Genomic DNA, 25,865 nt, shown 5'->3' on the forward strand with positions numbered 1-25,865 from the left:
CCTTGTTATCTCTCCTCCGGTGCAAATGTGTTGTTCCCTGCAAAACCACAAATTGTTGGCAATTATGCTTCAGATTCAGGATGTCATGACAGATGTTATATAAATGGAATTGATATTATTTTTTAACAAATAATGTCTACTTTGGCAGGAAGAATAAAACAAACTAATGTTTTCTTAATAGTGAAAGTTTCACAGAGTGCTGAGATGAAATTAATACTTGGAATGAGTGTGTTATTTTATGAGGAAAAGTTGAATAGGCTAGGCTCTGTTTAAGTTTAGAAAATTAACAGGCAACTTGATTGAGATATATACAATCCTAAGGAGTCTTGAGAGGTTAGATGTGTAGAGGATGTCTCCTCTTATGTAAGAATCTAGACTAAAGGTCTCTGTTTTAGAACCAGGAGTCACACATTTAAAACAAGACAAGGCATTTTTCTTCTTTCACATTGTTATGAATCTTTAGAACTCTCTTCCTGACAAGTTGGTGGAAGTAGGGTCCTTAAATATTATTTAGGCAGAAGTAGGTAGATCCTTGTTCAGAAAAAGGGTAAAAATTTATCAGGGATAGGTGAGAATGCAGATTTGAGATTATAATCAGACCCACAATGAACCAATTGAATGGTGGAGTAGGTTTGAGGAGCTGAATGGCCTACTCCTGCTCCTTGTTCATATGTTTGGACACAAGTTTTATAATTGGTCGACCATTTAACTCCATTTATAAACACAGAAACTGTGGTAAGTTAACTGGAAAACACAGACTTATTGTGATTATTATCTATAACTATATGGCGATGGCCTAGTGGTATTATCACGGAACTGTTAATCCAGAGACCCAGATAATGTTCTGGGGACCTGGGTTCAAATCCCGCCACAGCAGATGGTGGAACTTGAATTCAATAAAATATCTGGAATTAGGAATATAATGATGACCATGAATCTATTGTTGAATGTCGGAAAAACCCATCTGGTTCACTAATGTCCTTTAGGGATGGAAAATGCCATCCTTACCTGGTCTGGCCTACAAGTGACTCCAGACCCACAGCAATGTGGTTGACTCTTAACTGCCCTCTGGGCAATTGGGAATGGGCAATTAATGCTGCCTAGCCAGTGATGCCCTTATCCCATGAATGAATAAAGGATATGTTTGTTTTGTCATTGAATAAAAGGTCTACACTTGGGTATCTGTCACACATTTCTTAAAGCCTGGATAAGGTGCAGTTTAGATGTAAGCTTTGAAGAAAATCACATGGCCACAATCTCTGACAGAATGCTTCGTCTATAAGGATTTGAATGCAGAGGTAAAGAAATTGCTTGGAAAATAAAGGGATCCCTATCTTGCCAATAGCTATTCTCTTCATTACCTGATGGTATGCTCCTATTATTTTCCGTGCTTCCTGATACAGGGTCTCTCCACTCCAGTGTGGATTTAGTTGGTGCAGTTCTGAGGCTATTCGATTGTGCTCTCGTAAGAAGATTGTGTGCAGTACCTGCATCCCTAAATGTTCGTTTGCTCGGGAATCTCCTGCAAGACAAAACATGTTCTTCAAATTCTCAATGTGGAGGTACCAGGGTTGGACTGGGGTGGACAAGGTCAGAAGTCATGTCACACCAGGTTATAGCCAACAGGTTTATTTGAAAACATAATCTTTCAGAGTGTAAAACCCTTCATCAGGTGAAGTGAGGTGATGAAGTGGCTACGCTCCGAAAGCTTGTGTTTTCAAATAAACTGTTGGACTATAACCTGGTATCATGCGACTTCTGACTTTATTCAAGTTCTCAGGTGTTGGACAAACTGGCCAGTCTTGCTGCAGTGTGACTATTTTATTGCTACAGAAACGGGCCATAATAGTTACTGAAATAACCTTTGTTCCTCCTATCCTGGTACCAGTTCCTCAAATGGGAAGTATTCAATTTTTTAGCATTAAAATTCACATATTTTAATGTGTAAAAATATATTTATAAATAAAAAATTCTTTGGGCCTTTTTCAGGTCTACAGGCTTGAAGATATTAGGCTAACTCCGCTATTAATGAATTCAGGGTAACTAATGTCTCACAGTGGGTTGTTAGTTTATAAAGAACTGGTTTTAACTCCAATCTGGACCAGTCTGACTGATAGAACTGTCTGTCTCTTCCATTGTTCCTTCTGAAATGTAATGTTGTCAGAGGGGTCAGCTATTATTTTGTATACTGTTGGCATGCTAATCTTCTCTTCCTGTTTTTTTCTGACATTAATGCTTTCCTGGAATATGGGAAGTTTGTTTAGCCAGAAAGGACCCAAAGCCTCAAATCCAGAAGTCTCTTCCCCAAAACTGAGCAAACACCATTTTAGCTGGGGATGGGGAGGGGAGGGTAATTGGGCAGGACATATTTCACACCTCCTCAGTGGTACATGGAAGCAACAGCACATTTATAGGTGCACCTGCTTTCAAACAGAAGCAATTTTCATTCTTGGGATTTCCAAAACATGGCATGTGGGCTCTTGGCATTTGAGAAAAAGATCTGAACATAGCAGAGTTCTTTGGAAAGGCAAGGCCCTCCTTTTTGGGAATGTCAGTTGCCTCTTTGGGAGCGATCAGCATCCTTTGCAATTTTTAAAAGAAGACATGAACATGCATATTAAATGGATAATTTCTGTAGATTTGTTACACTTTCACGTAACTAAAATCCCTCAAACTCTGTTTGAAGAAAGGAAACTATCCAATCTGCAGTTGAAAAGAAATGCGTTTGCCTTTTTCACTATTTGGTGACATCAGGATTAGTGCTGCTGGACGCACAATCCACAGTCTCTATTATTTTCAGAATGAGTTCAGGTTGATAGTTCGACATGGTTATGAAGAGATTAGCAATATTTCAATGAATGCAATTTTCGGGTTTTGTAAATCATAGAGTCGTACAGCACAGAAACAGACCCTTCAGTCCATCCAGTCCATGCTGAACATAATCCCAAATTAAACTAGACCCATCTGCCTGCTCCTGGCCCATATCTCTTCAAACCTTTCCTATTCATGTATCTATCCAAAGGTCTTTTAAACATTGTAATTGTACCTGCATCCACTAATTCCTCAGGGCATTCATTCCACACGCGAACCACCCTCTGTATGATTACGTACTTGAAGGGATTTAAATGTATTGAATGGGCTTTATTAATGATTGTGTTTCTATTAAAATATAATGAATTCTATAATAGATACTTAAAACATTATTGTATTTTATCTCATCATGGGTTCCTGAGCTCTGCCCTTTGTGGCTATGGAATGGAAGATGTAACTGCAAATGGTGGTGGGTGGGATTATAGCTTGCCATGTATTAGTACGAATGGTCATGGCATGTGTATGTACATGGGTGTGAGGGGTAAGAACTGGTTTTAGATCAACTTCTATTTTTTACAATTGGAATAAAATCTCATTTGATCTTGGACTTGTGGCTACTTCTGTATTCTTTCCAGTGGTGATGAGCCCAATTCCAGTTAACTGTCCTGTCTGGAGCGAAAATCCTCTCTGAACACTTCTGGCTGAATTGAGTCTGTGACGTCAGGAATTTTTCTGACTGTACGATCCCAATTCAGGAGTGAAAGTGTGGCCCTAACACTGGGCAGAATTTTCACTGTGAACTTTTGCTAAGACTTACAGGCAACTGCAGTCCTCTCTTAATCTGACATCCACACGTGATTGTCCCAAAGGAGATCACTGATCGGGCACAGGATTGATTTTTTGTTCCGTTCTTACCTTCAGGGACAAGTCAATTGTAGCACTTCAACAGGAATTCCAAATCTGACCAGATAACTTGGTGCAGATTAGGTCATGGATTAGGGTGTTCTCAGCTTTAAGGACGAATTTTACACATTACATTTATCTACCAATGTTTATAAGAGTTCAGTGTAGGGGTTTAATTACTTAGTCACTAGACCAAGTGGCACTCAGGCACCTGGTTTAAATACAGAATCTTGGTAAAAATTTAACAAGTCATTCTTCAAAAAAGTGTGCACAAAGATAATAATAAAATAGGACTTTTGAGTAGATGTCAGCAGTTAGAGTATAAGAGTAGCCTAGGGACAAATGCAGCAGGAGGTAGGGCCAAAGATAGTATTAGGCAAAATAAATGCTTGTCAGATACCATCATTAGTGAGGGACTCACAGCACCATGAGAAAGGGATGGTCTACACTACAGAGATAGTAGGAACTGCAGATGCTGGAGAATCTGAGATAACAAGGTGTAGAGCTGGATGAACACAGGAGCCAAGCAGCATCATAGAGATCTGTGACCACCCAGGGTACACAGCAAACGGCTGAGACAAAAGCCTATTGATTACAAAGGTACTGCTTAATTATTAAACAATGGGAAGTAAAGAACAGAACCAGTTACCATTATACACTGGAGTTTAGGGAGGTGTACAATCTCATCTCCTGTGTTTTGGCATCAGTTAGTCCTATTGTTATCGAGCAAAAGCCTTTCCTAGAGATTTGAAGGGTGAAATTTTGTCCCCTAGCCTCTACAGCCAGAGTGCAAACTGGTTGTGATGATAGTACTTAAGGAAAGGAAAGAAACAGGAGATGCAACTTTGCATTTAGATTAAGTAAAAAAACTGCCAATATTTGCCAAATGTTGAAAGAACATTCAATTAGCAGCAATAGCACAGCATGCATTTAAATATGTTTGAAGATTGAAGGCACTCAGTCAGAAATACATTCAAAATGATGAATTATTGCTTCTTGTACATGACACCTGGCAGGTGTAAAATACATGAAAAGACTCTGGTCCAAGTTCAAAGACCTTTCTCTACTTCTAGTCCCTTTCTCTTTCACAGTATAATGATAAATTTGTGGCATTTACACCTTGATATTGTTTTACCTGCCAGAAAACAAGCAATATTTGACTTGTTTGTGTTGAGAGACTGGTCTCTGGTCAGTTCACAGGGACTTTGAAGTGTTTTGCTCATGAAGGGCAGGTAGGCCAGGCCATCATCAGAGTATTCCTGGTTCACGGCTAGGTATCCGAGATCATTGGTAAGATTCCTCAGTTTCCGTGCCAGGGAGTCTGTGCTCCCGTAAACCATGCTGGCATCCACAAAGGAAGTGATACCGTTTATTTGTTCCCTGGGATGGAGCTGTCCTGAGAAGACACCGGACTTGCCACTCCCACATGCTGGAGCTGAACGGAAGAAGGGCATGCATTTCTCCCTTTCGTAGGCACGTGGGTCACCATCAGGGATCTGAGAAACAGCAAGATTTACTCAATGGAAATTGGATATTATTTGAAATGTTACATTCGGTGTGCATCAATGATGTGGAACAGAGACTTGCCTGTATTGGGAAGCATGGGCCTCCATTGTGACACGATGATGTACAGTCACTGCTGTCGAAAAAGGAAGAGGAACTGGCAGTTTGAGGTGTCAGGTCCATATCATGGTCAATCCACTGTCCCCACTCCACCAGTATGTGAGCATACCTACTGTCCAGAGAAATGTTCTCATTGCAGGTGTACAGGATTGCAGTTGATACTGTCCTGGCCTGGAAATAACCAATGCAACGGTGAAGCTCAGAAAGCTCTCTCATTACTGTTACAGCTTGACCAACTGTACACAGCTACCCTGTCTCAGTGTGCCCCACTACATACCAGTGGTAAGGGGAACCTGTTATATTCTTTGTCTTTGACCCATCCTTTCGGAAGTGAGAATCCATCATCGTATTCTGGCGGTAGCCATCGCGTATATGGGACATTAGCTGCTCCCCACCAGGAATGCTGTCTATGTTCAGAGAAAGTACAACAAAATCGTCATTTATTATTGGTGAGCAAACATTTGAAGAATTGTAAAAGGGGGGTAGACAAAATGGTAATGTTGACTTCAAACAATCCATTGGAACAAGCTGCATTTGTGAGGTAAATCGTAGCACATCTATTAATGGGGCAAATATATACCTACTAATAAGAGATATTGTGAAATCTTAGTTTGTAAAAGCAAGGGTATAACATTAATGACACCTAAGCAACCGAAAGTCAGTAAGACAATTTCTAATCAAACATGTATCAGGCCAGATCTCCAGAGTGCAGATCAGATTCTACAAGATTCCACTGGCAGTAAGCAATTGCCAAAACCCTAGTGAAGAGACCTGCATAGCTAATGTATTGTGTGCTATAGACTGTGGTGAAGATAATGGTTCATATACAGGAGACTGTTCTGTTAGACAGCTTCTCAGAGGATATCCATCCATGGATGTAGAAGCTATTCCAGGTTTACTAAGAGGTATCCAACTGAAAGAAGTAATAGGGACACTGTGTACCACATTTTCTCTCTGTAAATTTACTTGTGTTGGTGGACAATCCATGGTCTCCTTTTTGAGGAGACAGAAGTGAATTTACTCGGTGCATTTCCAATCCCATACACACTTTATACCCTGTCAGTTCCGGGTCTTTTAATAACCCTTTAATTGCACGATTGTGAAGAAAATAAGAAAGAAAACAGCTTGCATCTTATCATTACTTTCCTGTTTTCAAAATGTCCCAAAGTATTCTTTGAAAAGAGGGAATACAGCCAAAAGATAGCTACATATCTAAATTCTATAGACAAACCCTGAAATGTACCTAAAAGGGTGAATAAAGCTACGGAGACACATGCATTACAAACTGAACTGTAGTCTTCTGTGAGTATCTCAGGCTGTGAACATGATGGTAGAAAAGACAACAGTCTGGGAAGGAGACAAGTTTGTGTTTGCTCCTTTCAAGAATGCACAAAGATGGGTTAAAAGTGAGTTTTGACCATGATCCGTTTGTGCTAGTGAGCTGAGGTGCTCGTGTGTGCCAGTGGGCTGAGTTTTTGGTGCACTCACTTGAGTTCAAGTGCCCATGTGCTGGGAAAGTCACAGTCAAAGAGCTATCCACTAGTCACCTCTGCACTGCAGGTAAAAGATTTCCTCACCCTGGAATGCTGGAAGCTAGTCAGCAAGCCAGTTCAAAAGAGAACAGGACAAGGCAATTTCAGTTAACCTGAAAAGGCAGGAATCTACAAATCCATTGTTCAACTGTGTTCTACTATGTACTGATTACAAATAGACCAGAGGCTGATCTGTGTATCTTATTAACTTTTGTCTTTTTTAGATTCTTATTTCTAATCTATAAGTACGTGTTGTATTATTATTTATTCCCCCATTTAGGAACTAATTATTTAGTTAATTTAGAAAGCTGGGGTAAATTGGCTTTTTTTAAAACATAAATTGATCTGGTCTAGGAGACGGGTATCTACAAGTGAAGGGATCCTTTTTAATTAACATTGTTGTGGCTGGCCAAGGAGACGGGCGAATAAAGAAAGGGAACCAGGTCATTGCTCCTATTCCAGGAATTTGACAATTTGATGTATACCATCTGGAACCATTATAACCTGGGGAACCTCATCTGCAGATTGTTCATAATGCTTCTGTCAATTAATTCTTTCAGAAGTTTTATGCAAATTTGGCAGTCGATTTGAACACAGAGTGGTCTTGCTAACTACAGCGAGAAGGATAACCAATGATTCTACTTTGATGGTGGATAAGGGATGAATGGACACTTGGAGAAACCCTCAATCTTCTTGGAGAAAGGCCCATGGTGGTTCTTTTATAATGTTGACGGAGAGAGCCTCAGTTTAGCATTTCACCAATACGGTGAATCCTCTGATAATACGTCAATCCTGTAGTCCTGTGCTGGGGTCAGCAGATAGCACTTACCTGAAAACTTGCTTTGGAATCAAAATTTTTGAGTTGCTTTCCTTGAAATAAATCAGGTGAGGACTCCAGACATAACAATTGCAAAGGGAAATGCAAGACAGCTATCTCCTCACCGGCTCTTCGAACCTAAGCTTGGTGTCACCTCAACAATACATCTTCATCTCTCCTGCTCTCATCAAACCTGCTGGTATCTTGTGCCATTGACTTTCAACTAAGACCATTAGTCTTGGCTGCTTCTTCTTAAGTTAGTGGACTGTCCTTGCAACAGACAGATTTGCTAAAACCATCAACATACTTATTCCAGTGGCTACAGTACCTGTTATTGCAGATGCCAGTAATGGTTCGATATTTGTTGAGAAGGCAGGAACTGGAGCAAGTCACCGACCGCAACTGACTAGTGCAACCTGTTGCATCAGCCAGCACCTGAAGATCAAGCTTGCTGAGCAGATCTGCAAGGGACAAAACACTGTTTCGATCAGAGAGTGTAAAGTGTGATCTCGGCCAGGGAAATAGCAAGATGTTTGAAGTTTCTTTCTCTGTTAATTGCAAGCCCCCTTCCCCACCAAAGGCACTGACTCATATTTAAAATCTCTCACCTTGGTCGAGTGATCATTCTTCTCATATGGATTGAGACGGGAGATTTGGGAAACTTTTCCGTCTTTCAGGGCATCAGAGCTAAGCCCCATTCCTGCACTCATCTGATGTCCACATGTACATTTTCTAACAGAGCTTCAGGAGATGTGAACCTGTCTGCTTTCCCCCATTTTAGGGGCACAGAGATCAAACATTGTATCCCAAGGGCCATAGATAACTGGTAGAGAAAGGGGTTGGGGGCCATGGTCCTTTCACCAGTACATCTGCTATCCACTGAGATATTAGAATAATTAATATGGAATTGCACTAAGTCAAAGATCAGGAGTAAACAACGAACATAGCAAGCGAGACTTTGATTTGGACTAATGTTTTCCCCTTTAACAATGAGCAGATTCCCAGTTCCAGCAGCTAATACTTCAGTGGGTAAAATCAGCTGGATGAATGCCTGACTAAAACTGAGGTTAAGGGTTATATCTGAAACTATTACTTTACAGTTTTCATAAGAAAAAAGACAAAATGTACTTCTCAAAACATCGATAAAAGCCTTGCTGTCTCATATACTGAAAATGAAGGTCAGTTATGCAGTCATATTTAGACCAATGATTTTTAAACAATGGATTTGGTGATATTTGTGTTGCTAAAAATGTGGTGCCAAGGAAAGTATCTGATCTTTAGCAGCACAATATAACATGAATACAAATCTTCAATTTTGTCAAGAAACAAAAATCACAGAATGTTTCTTTCAGAGATTAAATGGATGGCTAACTGAATTGATTCTATCATCAGCTGGACAGAACACACCCCTCCAAATCCATGACTATTATAACCTAGTAGGACACAATCTCCTGCAAGCTCCCCTCCAAAGCACACTCATCCTGACTTAGAGCCTTCATCATCACTGGGTCAAAATCCTGAAATTCTTTCCTAACAGTACTGTAGATAGGTGTACCAACATTACATGGACTGTAGTGGTTTGTCATGTAATGTAATTGTTCCAAAGAGGTTGATGTTCATATTACATTTGCTCCTGTAAATTAAAGGAAAATCCTCATAATCCCACACACTCATTAGCGATGACTGCTAGCAGTTTACTCTGAGGGTATTCATACCTCAGGGAAAAAGGTGAGGTTGAGAAGGTCGGACATTCGTGACAATCTCAGCTGGTATGGGAATTCAGCCTGCATTGCAGGCATCACTCTGCGTTGCAAACCAGCCATCCAGTCAACAGAGGTTACCACACCCACAATCTATTGCTCCAAACAATCTAGTGATAGTCACAGTCTGTGAGTGGAGACAAGTCATTCCACTCTAAATTTCAGAGGGAAATGTATCTGTAACAGCTCTTAAAGTCCTAATAATTATGCCTGACTAAATGTAATTGTACTTATTGATATCTTGCAAGATAATTTACTTACATGATTGTATAATGGATTAACTAAGAGGAAAGAAATTTTGGAGATACTGCATGAGGTTATTGTTCTGAAGGGGTGATTGTTCTTGTTAAATTGGCTCCAATATTCCACTGATGTTACACAACGTATGGGTGAAGACAAGGTGTTCTTCTCTAGCTCTTGGAGTGAGCTGAGTACTTTTGCCTGACCAAATGTACTTGTAATTATTGCTATCATGCAATATATGACTTGGTATCTAAGAAAAGTAGTCATTGCCTGTGCTTTTCTACAGTAAGTAGACCATGCTCTAACAGCCTATTGTATAGTCATGTAAGAGACTTTAAAAAAGATATCAATCTAACTGTTGATTAACTAATACACAACATTGCAAGTAGAGGCCTAATCAAGAAATTACACAAAGAATCCAAACTTGATTTTTTTTTAACAGCAATATCTCCTAGTTTTCAATAATAAAACTAAGAACTGTAGATGCTGGAGATGTAAACAAAACCAGAAAGTGCTGGAGAAACTCAACAGGGGTGGCAGCATCTGTGGAGAGAAAAACAGAATTAATGTTTTGAGTCCAGTGACCCTTTGTCAAAACTGCTCCTGTTTTCTATTTGCTTTCATGATAGCCTTATAATATCCTTGTAATAGCCTTGTACTTTTAAGAACTCATTCATCATAACACCTCGGTGTCCTTGCTGCAAAGATTGTAGTGTAGAGCCCTTGGGGGTGGCTGTTGTACTGTATGTGAGCTCACAGCAGGTAGTCATCATTAAACAAACTTTATTTACACATCCCCAGCAGAGAGCTCAGTATAACAAAATACTCCATTATTACAATATATTACAGTTAGGTCAGTCTTGTGTGATACTACATTTAACCATATGAAATACCAGCTTTTAGATGTGGGCCTAGTCCCCTATTATATCTAGATATGATTGTTGTCCTCCTTTCTCTCTTATAGGGTTCTAAATTTGCCAAAATTTTTGAGTTACAATAAGAAGGTCACGAATGACGTTATCAGAATGCGATGCAAAATAAGACTGATTCTAATGTCTGCTCCCCAGTCCTTCTCTGCTTCTGTCTTCCACGTGGGATTTCTTGCTATTTTGTAAAATGCAGCAGGATACTTAATTTTAAAGGTGTTATCTAAAAATAAGTTGTTTTTGTTTACCTGTTACATTCCTGAATATCTTCTCCTGGGTGTAAACCATCTGCCGAATGAGTTCCATGGCAGTTTCCATCAACTCAGCTGCTCTCACTGCCATGCGAGTCTCTGCTACTGGATGTTTGAAGAAGCTGAGCAGGTCATTGGCACTAATGAAGCCTTCAGCCAGCACTGCTTTACTCCTAGAAATCAAAGAACACACCTTAGAGCAATGAAACAAAAGCAGAAAACATTGGAGAAACTCAGTAGGTCTGGTAGCGTCTGTAGGGAGAAAAACAAAGTTAGAATTTCGAGTCCAGTGACCATTCGTAAGAACTGGGCTTCTGACCAGTTCAATTCTGATGAAGAGTCACTGGGCTCGAAACGTTAACTGTTTTCTCTCTACAAATGCTGCCAGGCCTGCTGAGTTTCTCTAACACTTTCTGTTTTTGTTTCAGATCTCCAATATCTGCAGTTCTTTGTTTTATCTTAGAGTAATGAGTAGTTTACACTTGGTAGTGTAAATCTTTTATGAACCCTCTGCGAATTCCCCAATAGAAGATATAGTAAGTAGGGAGATAAAATGTATAAATCAGTTGCAGGAGTTTGATGCATCATCCTGTCAAACCTCCAGCCCTTTATTTGAAGTTAGTTGCAGAGAAGAAAATGTCAACGCTCCCTAACTCCCAGCTCAGACAGTTCTCAGTAATGACATGACGCATTTGCTATTTTGGCCACTAGAAGCTGCACAATCTACTTTGGCTTTGGCCAAATGACAATTTGGGAAGTTTTGGCCACTTTCTGATGCCATTGTACAGCCAATCAGAAATCATCTGAGGCATCATTTTAAGAATCTCCACTTGACAATGGTTCCAAAAACATTCAAGGTAGCTTGGGAAAGGGTAAGTCCTCTCAAGGACAAAGGAAGGAACTTATGCATTGAGCCAGAGGAAGTGGGTGAAGGTCCTTAATGTGTACTTTGTACTGGTATTCACCAAGGAGAAGGAAATAGATGACGGTAAGATTAGGGAGGGGTATGCTGATATTCTGGGGTATGTCAATATTAAGGAGGAGGTGGTGTTGGGTGTCTGGAAAAATATTAAGGTAAGTAAGTCCCCAGGGCCTGATGGGATATATCCCAGGATACTGAAGGAGGCAAGGGAGGAGATTGCTGGGGACTTCAGAGATCTTTGTGTCCTCTTTAGCCACAGGTCAGGTCCCAGAAGACTGGAGAATAGCCAACATTGTTCCTTTGTTTAAGAAGGCAACAAGCGTGATCCAGGAAATTATAGGGTCATGAGCCTTACATCAATGGTCGGGAAATTATTGGAGAAGATTCTTAGGGACAGGATTTACTTGCATTTGGAAAAGAATAGACTTACTAGAGATATTCAGCATGGCTTTGTGTTGGGAAGATCTTGTCTCACAAATTTGATTGAGAATTTTGAGAAAGTGACCAAGATATTTGATGAGGACAGGGTAGTGGGGTTTTCTCCACGGGATTTACTGAAACATTTGACAAGGTCTGTTGTGGTAGTCTGATCCAATCAGATGGGAAGAGAACGTTATCAAAGGACACAGCCGGATATAGATCAGTTGGAAAGTTTGACGGAGAAATGTCAGATGGTCTTTAATCTGGATAAGTATGAGGTGATGCTTCTTGGGAGATCAAATGTATGATGAAAGTATACAGGAAATGGCAGAAGCCTTGGGAGCATTGATATACAAAGGGAGTCCATAGCTCCCTGAAAATGGCAACATAAGTGGATAAGGGGATAAAGAAAGCGTATGGCATGCTTCCCTTCGTCAGTTGAAACACTGAGTATAAATGTTGGTAAGTCATGTTGCAGCTATATAAAACTTAACTTAGGCCACATTTGGAGAATATTGGCCACACTTAGTCGCTACACTATCAGATGTGTGTGGATACTTTGGAGAGGGTACAAAAGAGGATTACCAGGATTTTGTCTGGATTGGAGTGTATTAGCTATAAAGAGAAGTTGGATAAACTTGGATTGTTTTCGCTAGAGCATCGAGGCAGAGGGGCGATCTGGTAGAAGTATATAAAATGGGAGGAATTGACAGGGTAGATAGTCGGAGTCTTTTTCCCAGGGTTGAAATGTCAAATACAAGGGGGCAGAGACTTAGGGTGAGAGGGGGAAAAGTTTAAAGGAGATGTGTGAGGCAAGGTTTTTATACATAGAGATGTAGGTGCCTGGAATGTGCTGCCTGAGGAGGTGGTAGAAGCAGATATATTAGCAAAGTTTGAGATTTAGAGAGACACCAATGAACAGGCAGGGAATAAAGGGATATGGACCATGTGCAGGCAGATAGGATTAGTTTAGACTGGCATCCTGGTCAGCACAGACAGAGTGGGCTGAAGGGCCTATTCTTGTGCTGTGCTGTTCTATGTTCCTCAGCTCAACATCAAGGACAAAGGAACACACTTGATTAGAACCACAAGCACCACCTTAAACCTTCACTGTCTCCACCACAGACGCACAGTGACAGTAGTATGTATCATCCTCGAGATGCAGTGCAGCAACTTGCCAAGGCTTCCTTGACAGTGCCTTCCAAACCTATGACCTAGTAGATCAAGGACAACAGATAAATGAGAACATTATAGACCTCAAGTTCCACTCCAAGTCTCATGCCGCTCTGATTTGGACCCATACATTTGTTCCTTCATTGTCACTGCTCCAGAGGCCTGGAGTTCCCTTCCTAACAGCACTCCGGATGTACCCACACAGAATGGCCTGCAGTCAAAAAAAACAGCTCACCACCACTTTCTCAAGGAAAAGTAGCGATGGTTAACAAATACTGGTGTAGCCAGAGATGCCCACAAACTTAGAGAGAATTTCAAAAAGCTGGATAACTCTTTAACAGAAAGAATGTCAATCTGGAAAATTCCTCAGGGAAATTTTAGCCCTATTTTCATTTTTTAAAATTTGTTCATGTAGACATTACATTTATTGCCTTTCCTAGTTGCCTCTGAGAAGGTGGTGGTGAGCTGCCTCCTTTACTGCTGCAGTGTATTTGCTGTAGGTATTTGGGACAAAATGGCATTAGCAAGGGAGTTCCAGGATTTTGATGCAGTGACAGCGAAAGACTGGTGATATATTTCCAAGTCAGGATAGTGAGTGTCTTGGAATGGAACGTACAGGGGTGGTATTCCCATGTATCTGTTGCCTTTGTCCTTCTAAATGGAAGTGGTTATGGGTGTGGAAGGTGTTGTCTAAGGAGTCTTGGTGAATTTTGGCAGTGTGTCTTAGAAATGATACACACTGATGATACTGTGCATCGATGGTGGAGGCAGAAAGTGTTTGTGGATGTGGTTCCAATCCAGGGGCTGCTGTGTCCTGGATGGTGACAACCTTCTTGATGGTTGCTGGAGTTTCACTCATTCAGGTAAGTGGGGAGTATTCCATCACACTTCTGATATTGTCCAAATTTTGCTGTATTTTGACATGGACTGCTTCAGCATCTGAGGAGTCACGGATGGTGCTGAACATGGTGCAATCATCTGCCAACATGCCCACTCTGACCTAATGATGGAGGGAAGGTCATGACTGTTGCATTAAGGCAGCGTTTTGTATGGCTTAAGAATTGATCAGCAGGCAACTTATTCTGTTTGGCACAATAGTAGTAAAGATAAAATTATTTTAATGTTTTAGAAAAGCAGCCAATAGTAGTGAGATTTTCCTGCCTAAGGTTTGTGTGACCATCATTACCATTTATTCTTTTCTTGTAATTTATTTTCCACTGTTCAAAGTTCAGTAAACCATGATATTATTGTGGCAGCTAGAACACAGATCCATTTGAACACGTCCAGTTCAGCTACAGGATGAAGTATGAACAAAGCAAACTTCCCACCGCCATATCACCTTACACCCACCCGCCCCCCCCGCTCCCCCCCCCCCACAGTGCCCTCTCCATTGAACGCTGAGACCAGTTTACAGCACCTGCTTGATAGCAAAATGACATGCAATTATACAGTGTGATGCCAGATCTCTGAAACATCAAAAATCATTTCACATGATTATTAACTTTGAAGTGTGGTCATTGATTATCTCAGAGGTCAGCAAGATCCAACAAATAACTACGAGATGAAAGACACATTCATCTGTATTGACAGAGCAAAGTATATTAACCAGGATAACTCCTTGGCATAAGCAGATATTTGGAACCAACTAAGAATCTAATTCAAAGAATTACACCTCCAACAAGGCAGCACTTTTTCTGATGCGCTAAGGGACATTTTCCATCGAATTTAAAGGTCCTATGTAAATGTATCAATTAGATTATGGAGTGCTGTTCTGTGACCTTAGAGCCGACAACTTACCGTCTCAGAGATAAAATTACTACTTACTGAGTCAAGAAACATTTGAATATCAGGTAAATCTCATTCCATACTGTGTGAATAACATGCCTTACAGCAAATTTCACCTGGTAACATTTTCCTTTCTTGCATCAGTTTTCTTTGAGAACTTTCTGAATGAAATTACCAATTTTCTGGCCTACTTTACAGTGTTACAGTGTACCTGGTTCCTCACAATAACACAATTGTCTATGAAATTGTTCCCCTCTCCCTGTAACCTCACGGTGTGGAGCTCAGAACTCCTACACCAAATAAATCTCTCTCTTCTACAGTTTTCTTCTAAAATTAAATGCAAATTCAGTGCACCCAGATTCATTTCAACTGTTGCCTATTCTTTTCCACCTTGCTGTGGAGTTTTTTTTGCATAATTGGCTCTGGCACATGAACTGGTTTTGCAATTTAAAAAAACACTGACTTGCCCCTTTTTAATTTTTTAATTTTACCTGTCTCTTGATCTTTTGTAGGCAGCATTAACAAGATCAAGTGCTTGCTGAAATGCATCATTGACAAGTCCACTCCCTCGCTGAGTCATCAATCCTGCAAGATCAGAAAAGAATTGCACATGTTTTAAAGAGTGAAGCAATAGATTTAATAGTATTAATTTTGGAGAAACTGTAGATTAACATTAGTTATTTTTAAAATCCTATTTAGTTCCATATATTCTATTTCTGGGAAGCTATCCTTAGACACTGTAGAGCATCCTGAAATGGAAATGTGATCTTCAATTAAATTCTCAGCTGACAATGCATTGCCTCTGCTTTAGCCTGAGCAGGAATGTTGTCAATTTTTCTATGTCAGCGATACTGAATTAAACTGTGTAAAAATCTCAAGTGTTTCTGGAGGCTGAGTTGTAAAGCCAGTGGGAACTGAGGTTTGTGAACCAGAAAGCCACAAGCTTGATTATGGTATCTGCATTGAGTTGGCCAATATCAACCGGGGCTCAAGTTAAGTGTGTAACAAAGGTTTCTGCCTTCAAAGTGAAAGAAAGTGAACCAGAGATTCCAGACTGTTCACTGCCCCGTAGATTCACCTTTCCCTTTGATGGAGGCAGAAATGGGTTATACAGTGCTTTGATACTCCACTACTGGTTGCTACAACTCACTGTCACAGCAGCAGAATGTCTAGGCCCGAAACGTCAGCCTCTCTGCTCCTATGATGCTGCTTGGCCTGCTGTGTTCATCCAGCCCTGCACCTTGTTGTCTCGGATTCTCCAGCATCTGCAGTTCCTACTATCACTGTCACAGCTGTTATTTTCAGAATGGCTGCTGAAGATTGGAAAAGTCTTCATAGGGTCAAAAGATACAAAAAAGGAGGTATAAACAAGAATGTTTGGAGTGCTGAAAATTGATGGATGCATCTTAGATTATAGAGATAAGTAGGGGAAGAAATATTAGAGGCTTTAAGTATAATCTTTGAATCTCTCGTGGATTCAGGGCTGCTATGAGAGGACTATAGGACAGTAAAAGCTATATTTCTGTTCAAAGAAGGGGAGAGAGAAAAGCCAAGCTAATACTGGCCAGTCGACCTAATGTTGGTGACAGGGCAACCTTTTGAGACTGCATGGTGTTATCTGAGGCTGGGGAGCTGCACTGTTTGATTGTTTTAGTCCCTCTCAACCACTGAAATTAGCAAATATTAAATTTAACCCAGTTCTGAAGAAGGGTCACTGGCCTTAAAACTTTACCCTTATTTTCTCTTCAGTGCAGCTCCCCAGCCTCAGATAAACCATGTAGTCTCAAAAGGTTTCCCTGTCACCAACATTAGGACGACTGTCCAGTATTAGCTTGGCTTTTCTCTCTCCCGTTCTTTGAACAGAAATATAGCTTTTACAGTCCTATAGTCCTCTCATAGCAGCCCTGAATCCAAGAGAGATTCAAAGATTATACTTAAAGCCTCTTCAAAGGTACTATCAGGCCTGCTGAATTTCTCCAACAATTTCTGTTTTTGTTTGCTTTAGATCTTCAGCACCTGCAGTTCTTTGTTTTATTAAATTTAATGTGATTGGTGATGTAAGTATTTATATGGATCTCAGACTGTGTCAGATTCAGTAGTTGGAACGAGTCAACCAGGTTTTTTAGTCAATAGCAAATAATTGAATTATTCAGTTCCTACCAAAGTGAAGAACCTTACACTCAGTTACGTTGTTTTCCATCTGCCATGCTCTGGCCCAGTTACTCAGCCTGAATAAATCCCCTTGAAGTCTCTTTGCATGCTTCACACAAGTCACATTCCCATTAAGTTTTGTATAATTCTCAAACTTGGAAATATAACTGGCCTCACATCCAAATAATAGTTTGTGAAAAACCAGTCCAAGTACTCATCCTTGTGGAAACCCACTGGTCATATTCTACCAACCTCTGAATAATCCATTTATCCCCCCTCTCTGCTTTCGGCCTGTTAATGAATCCTCAATACGTGTTAGTATATTACCTCCAAACCCTTGGGCTTTAATTTTGTTTACTACCTTCCTCTTTGGGATTTTATCAAAAGCCTTCTGAAAATTCAATTACATCACATCCACTGGATGGAGGCTGCCTCCTCCCCAACATCCTTATCCTCCTCCTCCTCATCATCCTTGGAAGAATGCTCCCATTCCCTCCTTCCTGTGCATCCACAAAATGCCCCATTGCCTGTTCCAGTTGTGCAGAGTACAGCATGCCAGGATGATGTCGCACACTCCATCTGGACTTGGCCAAGAGCAGAACTGTACCTTCAGCAGCAATACATTCTGCTCCCTCATGGACCTAGATGAAGCGTGGGCTGCATTAAACCTGGGGGAGATGGCGTGCAATGGCGTCATGATTGCAGTGGTAGCCTTTTTTCCCCAGTATCCAGCCTTGTAAGGCACCTACATGCTCAATCACAGCAGGTACATCAAACTGCTCCAGGATGTCGCAGATATGACAGTTGCCAGGTTAGGAGGCATACATCTTTGGGAAGTGGGAACAGCGATCACCCTGACGTTAATTAAATGGAACCCGTTCCTTCGGAATTCCACAACACTGTAGCCTGGACCTCTCAGTGTGATGTGTGTGTAGATCCCTCCCAGTGACACATGTCACAGCCAAAGGTGGCCCACACATGAGGGAAGCCAGCAGTGTTAGCAAATCCTACTGCCCTCATCATGGAGGATCAAAATGAGTGGCTGTGACCTTTCACAGCCAGCCTTGGTTACTGCCCAGATGTATTTGTGGGAGTATGACCGAGAGGTCCCACTATGATCAGCTGTCACACCTGAAAGGAACCAGTTGCACAGATGTTGTGAGTGGTTGTCATCTTCACAGCTTTTGGGAGAAGGTGGCCTTGCATTCTTGCAGCTCTCAGGTCCCGCTCCAGCAGTTTCATCACAGTGTCCTGGGACATGCAGACCCTCTACACTCTGCCTCATTCGTCCCCCAGGAAATGGAGTTGGGGCTGGAGCCAGAAAGCTCTCGGTCTCTTACATATCCCATGCACTCTGAGGGGCCCTATGGCTGTGGCTTCTCCATGAACTGGGTTTCCCTTGTCCTCTGTGGCAGCCTGCTGCTTCTTCTGGTCTTCCTGTATGCACCTTCACCTTCTTAGGAAGGCAGGCGTAGGGAGAAACATCCCACCAACGACACAGTGCAGGGCTCCTGGTGGAAATGACCTTCATTGAAAACAGAAAGTGTGGAAGAGGTTCTTGGATCTCAGTTGGGTGATCAGAAGCATACCCTGCAAATAAAGATTGAGAATACTTTTCCATATGGTGAGACATGCAGCAGACTGATTACGAAGACCATGTCTCCATTGTTCATCCAGCTTCAGCCTCAGCATGTGCAGCAACTTGAAAGAGCTACACCGGACGAGTGACCACCATATTTCCTCATTTAAGGGACTGCTTGCTCTGCTCTGAGACCCTTCTTATCTCCAAATGATATCGACTGCTCAATTTCTCCCTGCATTCAGTATGGACCATCATTACACTTATGTGACAAATAATGAAACAATGGTGTGGGGCTCATACAATACCCTTGGAATTTGCACAAATAATGATGCACCTATGGCCAGCATTGGTCTTTTTTAATTTCATTGTTGCTAACTTCACCCAAGTTCAACTTGCAAGAAATTAAAGGCATGTTGCAAATTGCCTTTGACCAGCATCTGACGCCTAAGTATCTTCACTCTACATGCACAATTAATGGGTGATGAAGTGATTGCAAATTAAATGTAGTTGGAGTTTTGCAAGTGGCTGCCTCTTGTATTTGTATCTTCAATGTCCTAGAGTCCAACAAACATGGTTCCACACTTTCACCCAACAAACTGACTCTGATTATACCCAGCCATTTTCTGGTAGCACTTTGCACCTACAGAATGGAAAGTTATGGCAGGGAATGTTGCTTGGGGTGGACACTGTCAGCACTAGGCTCTGCCTGGTCGTGAGGTACCAGCCCAAACCCTCCATGTTTTCTTTTAGCTCATAATAACCTGACAGCCCTTTTCTATCCATCCTGTCCATTTGGATTCCCACCACATCAAACATTGCCACCAATTGTCCTCCCTGCCCCTTCAACACCTTAATGATGCCTACTCTGCTCCTCAACACTCCTTCTGTGGAGGTCATGTTGGTGGTAACTGCCAATTATCACCCCTCCCATAGCTTACTATTCCCTCTGAAGCTGTTCTCCCTTAAACCCCATTCACCTTGAATTCTCCCTCATTATCATCCTTGTCCTTACCTCCACAAACACCTCGGATTCCACACCCCACAACCTGATTCCCCATCCCTCCTGACAGTAATTCTCCTCACTGGCCCTTTGGCCCCCTCCGAACCTTCCTGCAAGATCAATGGAAGGACAGCCAGGACTGAATTCACTCAAGACCTCTGGACAACTTTGAGCAGCCCTTAGACATGACTGGCCAGACCCCTGACTAATGTCTTTGTAGCTCCTAGACTGACGATACATGATTCAGACACCATAGTGCTAGAGTTATTTTGCTCATTCACAATGCAGTCCTTGTTCTCATCCAAACAGGCAGAAAGTGTCTTGTATCTGACGAATAAATGTAAGCGTAAAGGTTCCTTGTGGAGTCTACACCTGCCTAGCCTTGTCTATTAACCAATTCTAATGTCCCACTTGACCTAACGTAACTGTCTTCTGGGATAAACTGTCTGGGTAGCTCTCCTGCTCCTCATGCCCAGGAATATCTGCAGCTCTGAGTTCAATCTAACAATTGTCAGTTGAAGTTCCTCAAGGTGTTAACATTTAACTGTTGAAGATTGCAATTCACTTCACAAACTCTCACATGATAGAGTAATGCCACACTGCCTAAACTGCCATATCAATCTAACCTTATTTTTTTTATTTGATTCGTTACAAATTTAAAGTTAGAAAAGGTTACCATTTTTGGCTATTTAAGATAAGCTACTGGAGGAACTCAAAAAGAATAAAATGGAAAATGCTTTCTTTCTACTGAATTCCCATTTGCACCAAATTCCAGACTTTAATACACTGTCTACGAAGCTCTCTTGAGATGAAAACTCTCTGGGTAGCAAAATTGTCTATTGTGTATTAAATGCATGAGTTACAGTCTCATTTACCTTGTACTTTGGGATGCATTTCTGCTGATGTACATGTGGAGCTCAGGCAACTAAGCACGAACAGTAACTGGTGGGTTCCTGTGCTTAATACCTACATGTGGAAAAAAAACAGTTATCACCACACTGGCAATGTAATTTCATTGAATATTAGTCAATAAATAACAATGAATGAATTAGCAGGCTCATTTTTAAGCTAGATTGATTGCAATAGCTAAAATAGTGGCCAGTAAACAGTCCTATAAATAAGTAAACTATTTGTACAGTAACATTTCAAACAACAATATGTAGACTTCAGTGGATTTGTCGGCTGGTCTCTTAGTTTTTCAGTTATAAGTGATTTCAAACAGAACAGAACTGCACATGTAAGTGAGTCTTTAAGCATAACATCATTGGACCAATAGATTTAATTGTAGTCAGATCTAACAGCCTGGATTCTTATCCTTGAAGTAGGAATTGTGAATTCCCCATGTTGTGATCCTGTCTCCTCTCTGGCAGTGTGTGCAGACACAAACTTCACTATAGGGTAACAGAGATGGGTAGTAGACTCGCCAACTTTAAGGGCATTTAAATGGTCATTGGATAAACATATGGATGATAATGGAATAGTTTAGGTTAGATGGGCTTCAGATTGGTTTCACAGGTCGGCGCAACATCGAGGGCCGAAGGGCCTGTACTGCGCTGTAATGTTCTATGTTCTATGTTGGAGATGTGGCTGTCCCCTTTAGAAATAGGCCCAAGTTGCAAACAGAGGCAGTTGGAGGCTGAAGCTGGCAGTTTAGAAGGTCCATCTTCATTCACTGGGAAGCTGGTCCACTGCTTTATATGAGTGTGAGGTACCCTAGCTCTCACTCCACCCATCTCAACCCCTGGTTCCAGATTCAGTTACTGGATGGTTCATGGTTCCTCTGAGATGCTGTGAACTATGTCCAGTATCAAAATGGGCCTAATTCCATGAAATAGCAGTGGGGCCTAAAATTCCCACCCTGAAATGGTGTAGGTATGGGCAGAAGTGCTGCATGTGGGCTGGCTACCTGCTCCCTTATCTTCTGTCCTAAAAATGTGGATGGGGTTCTGCAGTTCCAGAATTGTATCCTAACGACGATTCTGAAATCTTGCCTGCCTCTATTCCAACAGAGATTCAAGTATGCAAATTCAACCCAATGTTATAAGACAGATCCCAAGCTGGGACAAGGAATGGTTGATCTTTTATTTGAAACCAGGACACTGAGATGCATTTTAAGTTCAAAACATTTGAGCAAGCCTGTATCCCCCTTATCCCCTAATGAGGTGGTATTCAATCTTTTCACAGCAAGGCAAGGCCAGTATTTATTGACTAAGCTCCAGAATTCTCTCTCTGAGTCTTGCCATCAATCTTCCTCTCTCTCCTCTTTAAAATGCTCCTTAAAATCTACCTCTTTGACTGAGTTAGTCTGGTCTATATGTCTGGCTTATGCTACATGGTAGGTGTTTAATAGCTTCTGAACAGACCAATTATAAACAACTAGTACAAAGTTTAATGTTAGAAAATAATCAGATGGCTCTAATAATTAAGTCAAATGAGGATCATCAGTTGTCATCCATAATCAACTGATTAATCAGTAATTGTTCCACTCTGAGCACCATAAAGAGGGCAGGTTGTACTCTGGCACAGTGGCTTCAGGTACTCCCACGATAAAAGGCTCAATCATGCCCTCAGCGTCAGGGTTGGCTGGTTCCTGAAGGACATGACTGCCAACCTGGCCTGAGTGAGGTAACCAACCTATGGAAGTAGCCTATTTGACGTCTGACCACATTAATCCGTTGCAGTCATGTCAGCCCATGATAGTATTTATAGGAGTTGATCACCTTACACTTCTTGTGGCAAGAGAAGTGTTGATTTGAATAATTTCCGCTGGATAGGGAATAGTTGGCTAATACATAATCCACATGTATTTTCATTTCAATTGACTATAGATAATACCTGTCAGTAAACATTTAAAATTATCCTGTGTCTGATTGGTCAAAGCATTTTCCATAGTGACACCACCACGATGCTAAGATAGATTGAGTTGCCTAGAACTGGGCTTCAATCACATGTCACTACAGTAAGTAAGCACAATGTCCATTCCTTCTCTCTTTCCTCACTCACCATTAAACAAGGAAACCAAGTCTGTTTCATTGGGGATTACAGAAGATGTGCCAGAAGCAGTAGCACACATAATACAGAATTTGACACCAACCTGGTGAAACTGCAACTCAAGGCTGCCCGTGATCTAAACACACAAATGTAGTAGTTTCTGCAGATAGCAAAGTAATCCATAGCCCGTTATTCAAAACAAAACTTTCTATTGCTCTGAACCTAACATGGTAGTGAAGAGATCTATCAGGTAGCTCAAGGAACAGCCCTGTTCTCACCATGGTGAATCTTGCATGTGAATGCAAGAATGCCCAGCATTTTCAGTAAAAGTGAAGCTTGATTTTCCTACTTGGCCTTTTGTTGAGGTCTCACTACCATAATTAGCACTGTCCATTCAATTTGGTTCAATATGCATAATATTAAGAGGAGACTGAGTGCAGTAAGGGGCAGATTATGCTCTCAGTGGGATTTGTGATGATAACATACCGATTATAAGACTGGAGACTGTTGTGTAAGAAAATTATTCTGAAAGAGTTCATGTATCTTGAGCTCCGCCCAGTAAGATGATGTTACACAGTCCCAGGCTGGAGAATCAGTTAGAGTCTTGGATAGTCTCCTATTGGAGATACACATCTTCTCTATCTCTTGTTAGTAATAGCTCCTATGGTAGGAGTTAATGTAACCTGCATATAGCTACTGTTAAGCATTAAACTACATCTTGTTGTACCTCTTCTGTGAGACTTATTTGTGGTCTGTCCTCTACCAAACTACAGAACAGACTCTTAGACTAGCATCAGCAGGAGGTTTGGTGGCAGCCACATCATATACCCAGGCATCACTAACAGTGCACATTCTAACAGTGACCTCTGACCCAGAATTAGCTTCCCCTTTAGAATTCAACTAGGTTTAGGAAGTAGCAAAGTTGAAGGGAAAGAAAAAGAAAAAAAACATTAGGATGGGGCACCAGAAAAGCAAAAATGGAAATGGGAGAGAGTAGGGCAAAAACTCAGCAAATGATAACAGGAACCAGTGAAGGAGAGGACATGATCTTTATGAAAAGGGAGAGAGAATATGAAAAGGAGAGAGACAGTGAACAAAATAAAGGGAAACAATTAGAACATGAAATAAAAAGAAAAGTAATGTGGACGAGGCAATGCCCACCATAGTCAAGGTGCTGGTCTTTGGAGGCTAACCGAAAGGAAAAGCCTTGATGAACAAAATGACTTCAATTACAATTTTAAAAATTACAAATATACAGAATATGCTAAGGGAGCATAGTGCTGCAACAGCTGATACTCTTACTCCAACCCATATCCTTCAAAACTCACTAGTGGGATTATTATCTCCCGGCTTTATAAATTGTTCCATGTTCCTATAATGAGGGCACATAGATGCAAAAGAAAGAGTTAATGACTGGGGAATACAGATCATTAAAAACTCACAAAAATGTGGTATTGTTACTGTCATAAAATTCTGGAAATGAGACAATGAACAGTTGAAAGTATTGACCTAGATTTTACAAATCAGTGCACTTGCATGATTTTGTATCCGAATGCCTACATAGTTGATTCCATTGCACACAGCTCTCTGCTTTGAGAACAAATTTGTAAAAGCTATCCATTATGACCCATCTTGTAATAGAAAAATAGCTGAGACAGAAAAAATGAAGAGATCTTAAACAGTGGTTAAAGAACAATGGTGTTAACACAGAACATTAAGTTAATAGAATGAAGAAGAAGGAAGTCAAGCTCAGATTGGAAGTCAGAATATGTATAGACAAAATAGAAGTTAAAACAAAGAGACAGACAAAGTAGGTCACCTGGTCAGAAGCCTGATCAACGTGAAAATGAAATAAAAAGATATAGAATTTGAAAGAACAAAATGCAGAACTTCAGTGAAAAGGAGAAAGAATATCTAAGTGAGGAGGCAGAAACTTTTGTCAAAGCTGTAACAAAAGAAAAGATAATTGAATAGAAAGATTAGGAACTAAGATGTCCATCACATAGTCAGGAGCAAAATTAAAGGATGTATTCGTTATTTAGTAGGTTGGCACAGAGGGACAGGGATGAGCTCCTTTTGCCAAAAGCAATGATATATACTCTTTACAGAAAGGGATGTCGGAGAATTTCATCGAGAATTTATTAAAGTGCTTCTCATGAATTTGATTATAAATTTTCAAAAGAAACATCCATTCTAAGTAAGAGAAGATTTCTTGATCTTTTCCAGCTTGTAACAAAGCAGGAAGGATGGCAAATTCATACAAGAAAGTGACTTATTAATAGCTCAGTGGATGAAATGTACACTTTAATGCAACACCTGAATCAACCCCAAAATGATTTCAATTAAAGAGGTACTTACTCATGAAACAATTATAATTGAGATTAAACTAAGTTCCAGCAATGTGAGTCATTGAGTACTGAGCAGGCCATTCTGAATACTGTATTCTAATGCTTTATTTCAGTGAGAAAGTCACCGACAATGAAAATCTAAAGAGTTGGCTAGTTCTTTGGAGTTAGGTGAAAGGAAAAGCTCAGTAATCAAGTAATTAAATAAGAACAGTAAGTAATACAGTTGATGATTCACTAGGAGAAAAGGTGAATGACTGTGGAAATTTAATGCACACATAGTGAAAGTATTAACAGACTAGTAATAGTTAATTAGCCCATATTGAAGCTTATAATGCATCATTGATGTTCCATTGAGTTACTTCAATAAAGATTCTTTTTTCATAGCTAAGTTCTCCAAGACAAAGACTACACAAATGTATCTAGTGCAGACATGAAAAGTTTGCACAAGCACATAACATGGTATCCTGTTCAGTTTTTTATAATTAGATGACATCTATGGGTTAAATATTGCTCAACAAAAGCTTTGTCAATGACCAGGCTATTGCTGCAGTTTTTTTTAAAATTGAGTTGATTTACATAGAATAATTTAAGAGGTGACAATGTATTTGAGATTTATTACAAGTAAAG

The 25,865-nt window shown here is 40.6% G+C and overlaps 1 protein-coding gene across 1 annotated transcript in view; it reads right to left on the minus strand.

Annotated features, from left to right (window-relative positions):
- Positions 1–25,865, minus strand: part of LOC109928222 (eosinophil peroxidase-like) — a 65,572-nt gene that overhangs the window by 31,036 nt on the left and 8,671 nt on the right. The window contains exons 2-9 of the mRNA XM_048607306.1: positions 20,775–20,865; positions 15,658–15,751; positions 10,864–11,039; positions 8,015–8,147; positions 5,615–5,744; positions 5,302–5,508; positions 4,850–5,210; positions 1,362–1,522 (exon numbers count right to left, since the gene is read on the minus strand). Coding sequence (XP_048463263.1) covers positions 1,362–1,522; positions 4,850–5,210; positions 5,302–5,508; positions 5,615–5,744; positions 8,015–8,147; positions 10,864–11,039; positions 15,658–15,751; positions 20,775–20,865 — 1,353 coding nt within the window. The remainder of the gene's footprint in view (positions 1–1,361; positions 1,523–4,849; positions 5,211–5,301; positions 5,509–5,614; positions 5,745–8,014; positions 8,148–10,863; positions 11,040–15,657; positions 15,752–20,774; positions 20,866–25,865) is intronic.

Source organism: Rhincodon typus, chromosome 17 (genome assembly GCF_021869965.1).
Source record: "Rhincodon typus isolate 14 chromosome 17, sRhiTyp1.1, whole genome shotgun sequence".
NCBI lineage: Eukaryota > Metazoa > Chordata > Chondrichthyes > Orectolobiformes > Rhincodontidae > Rhincodon > Rhincodon typus.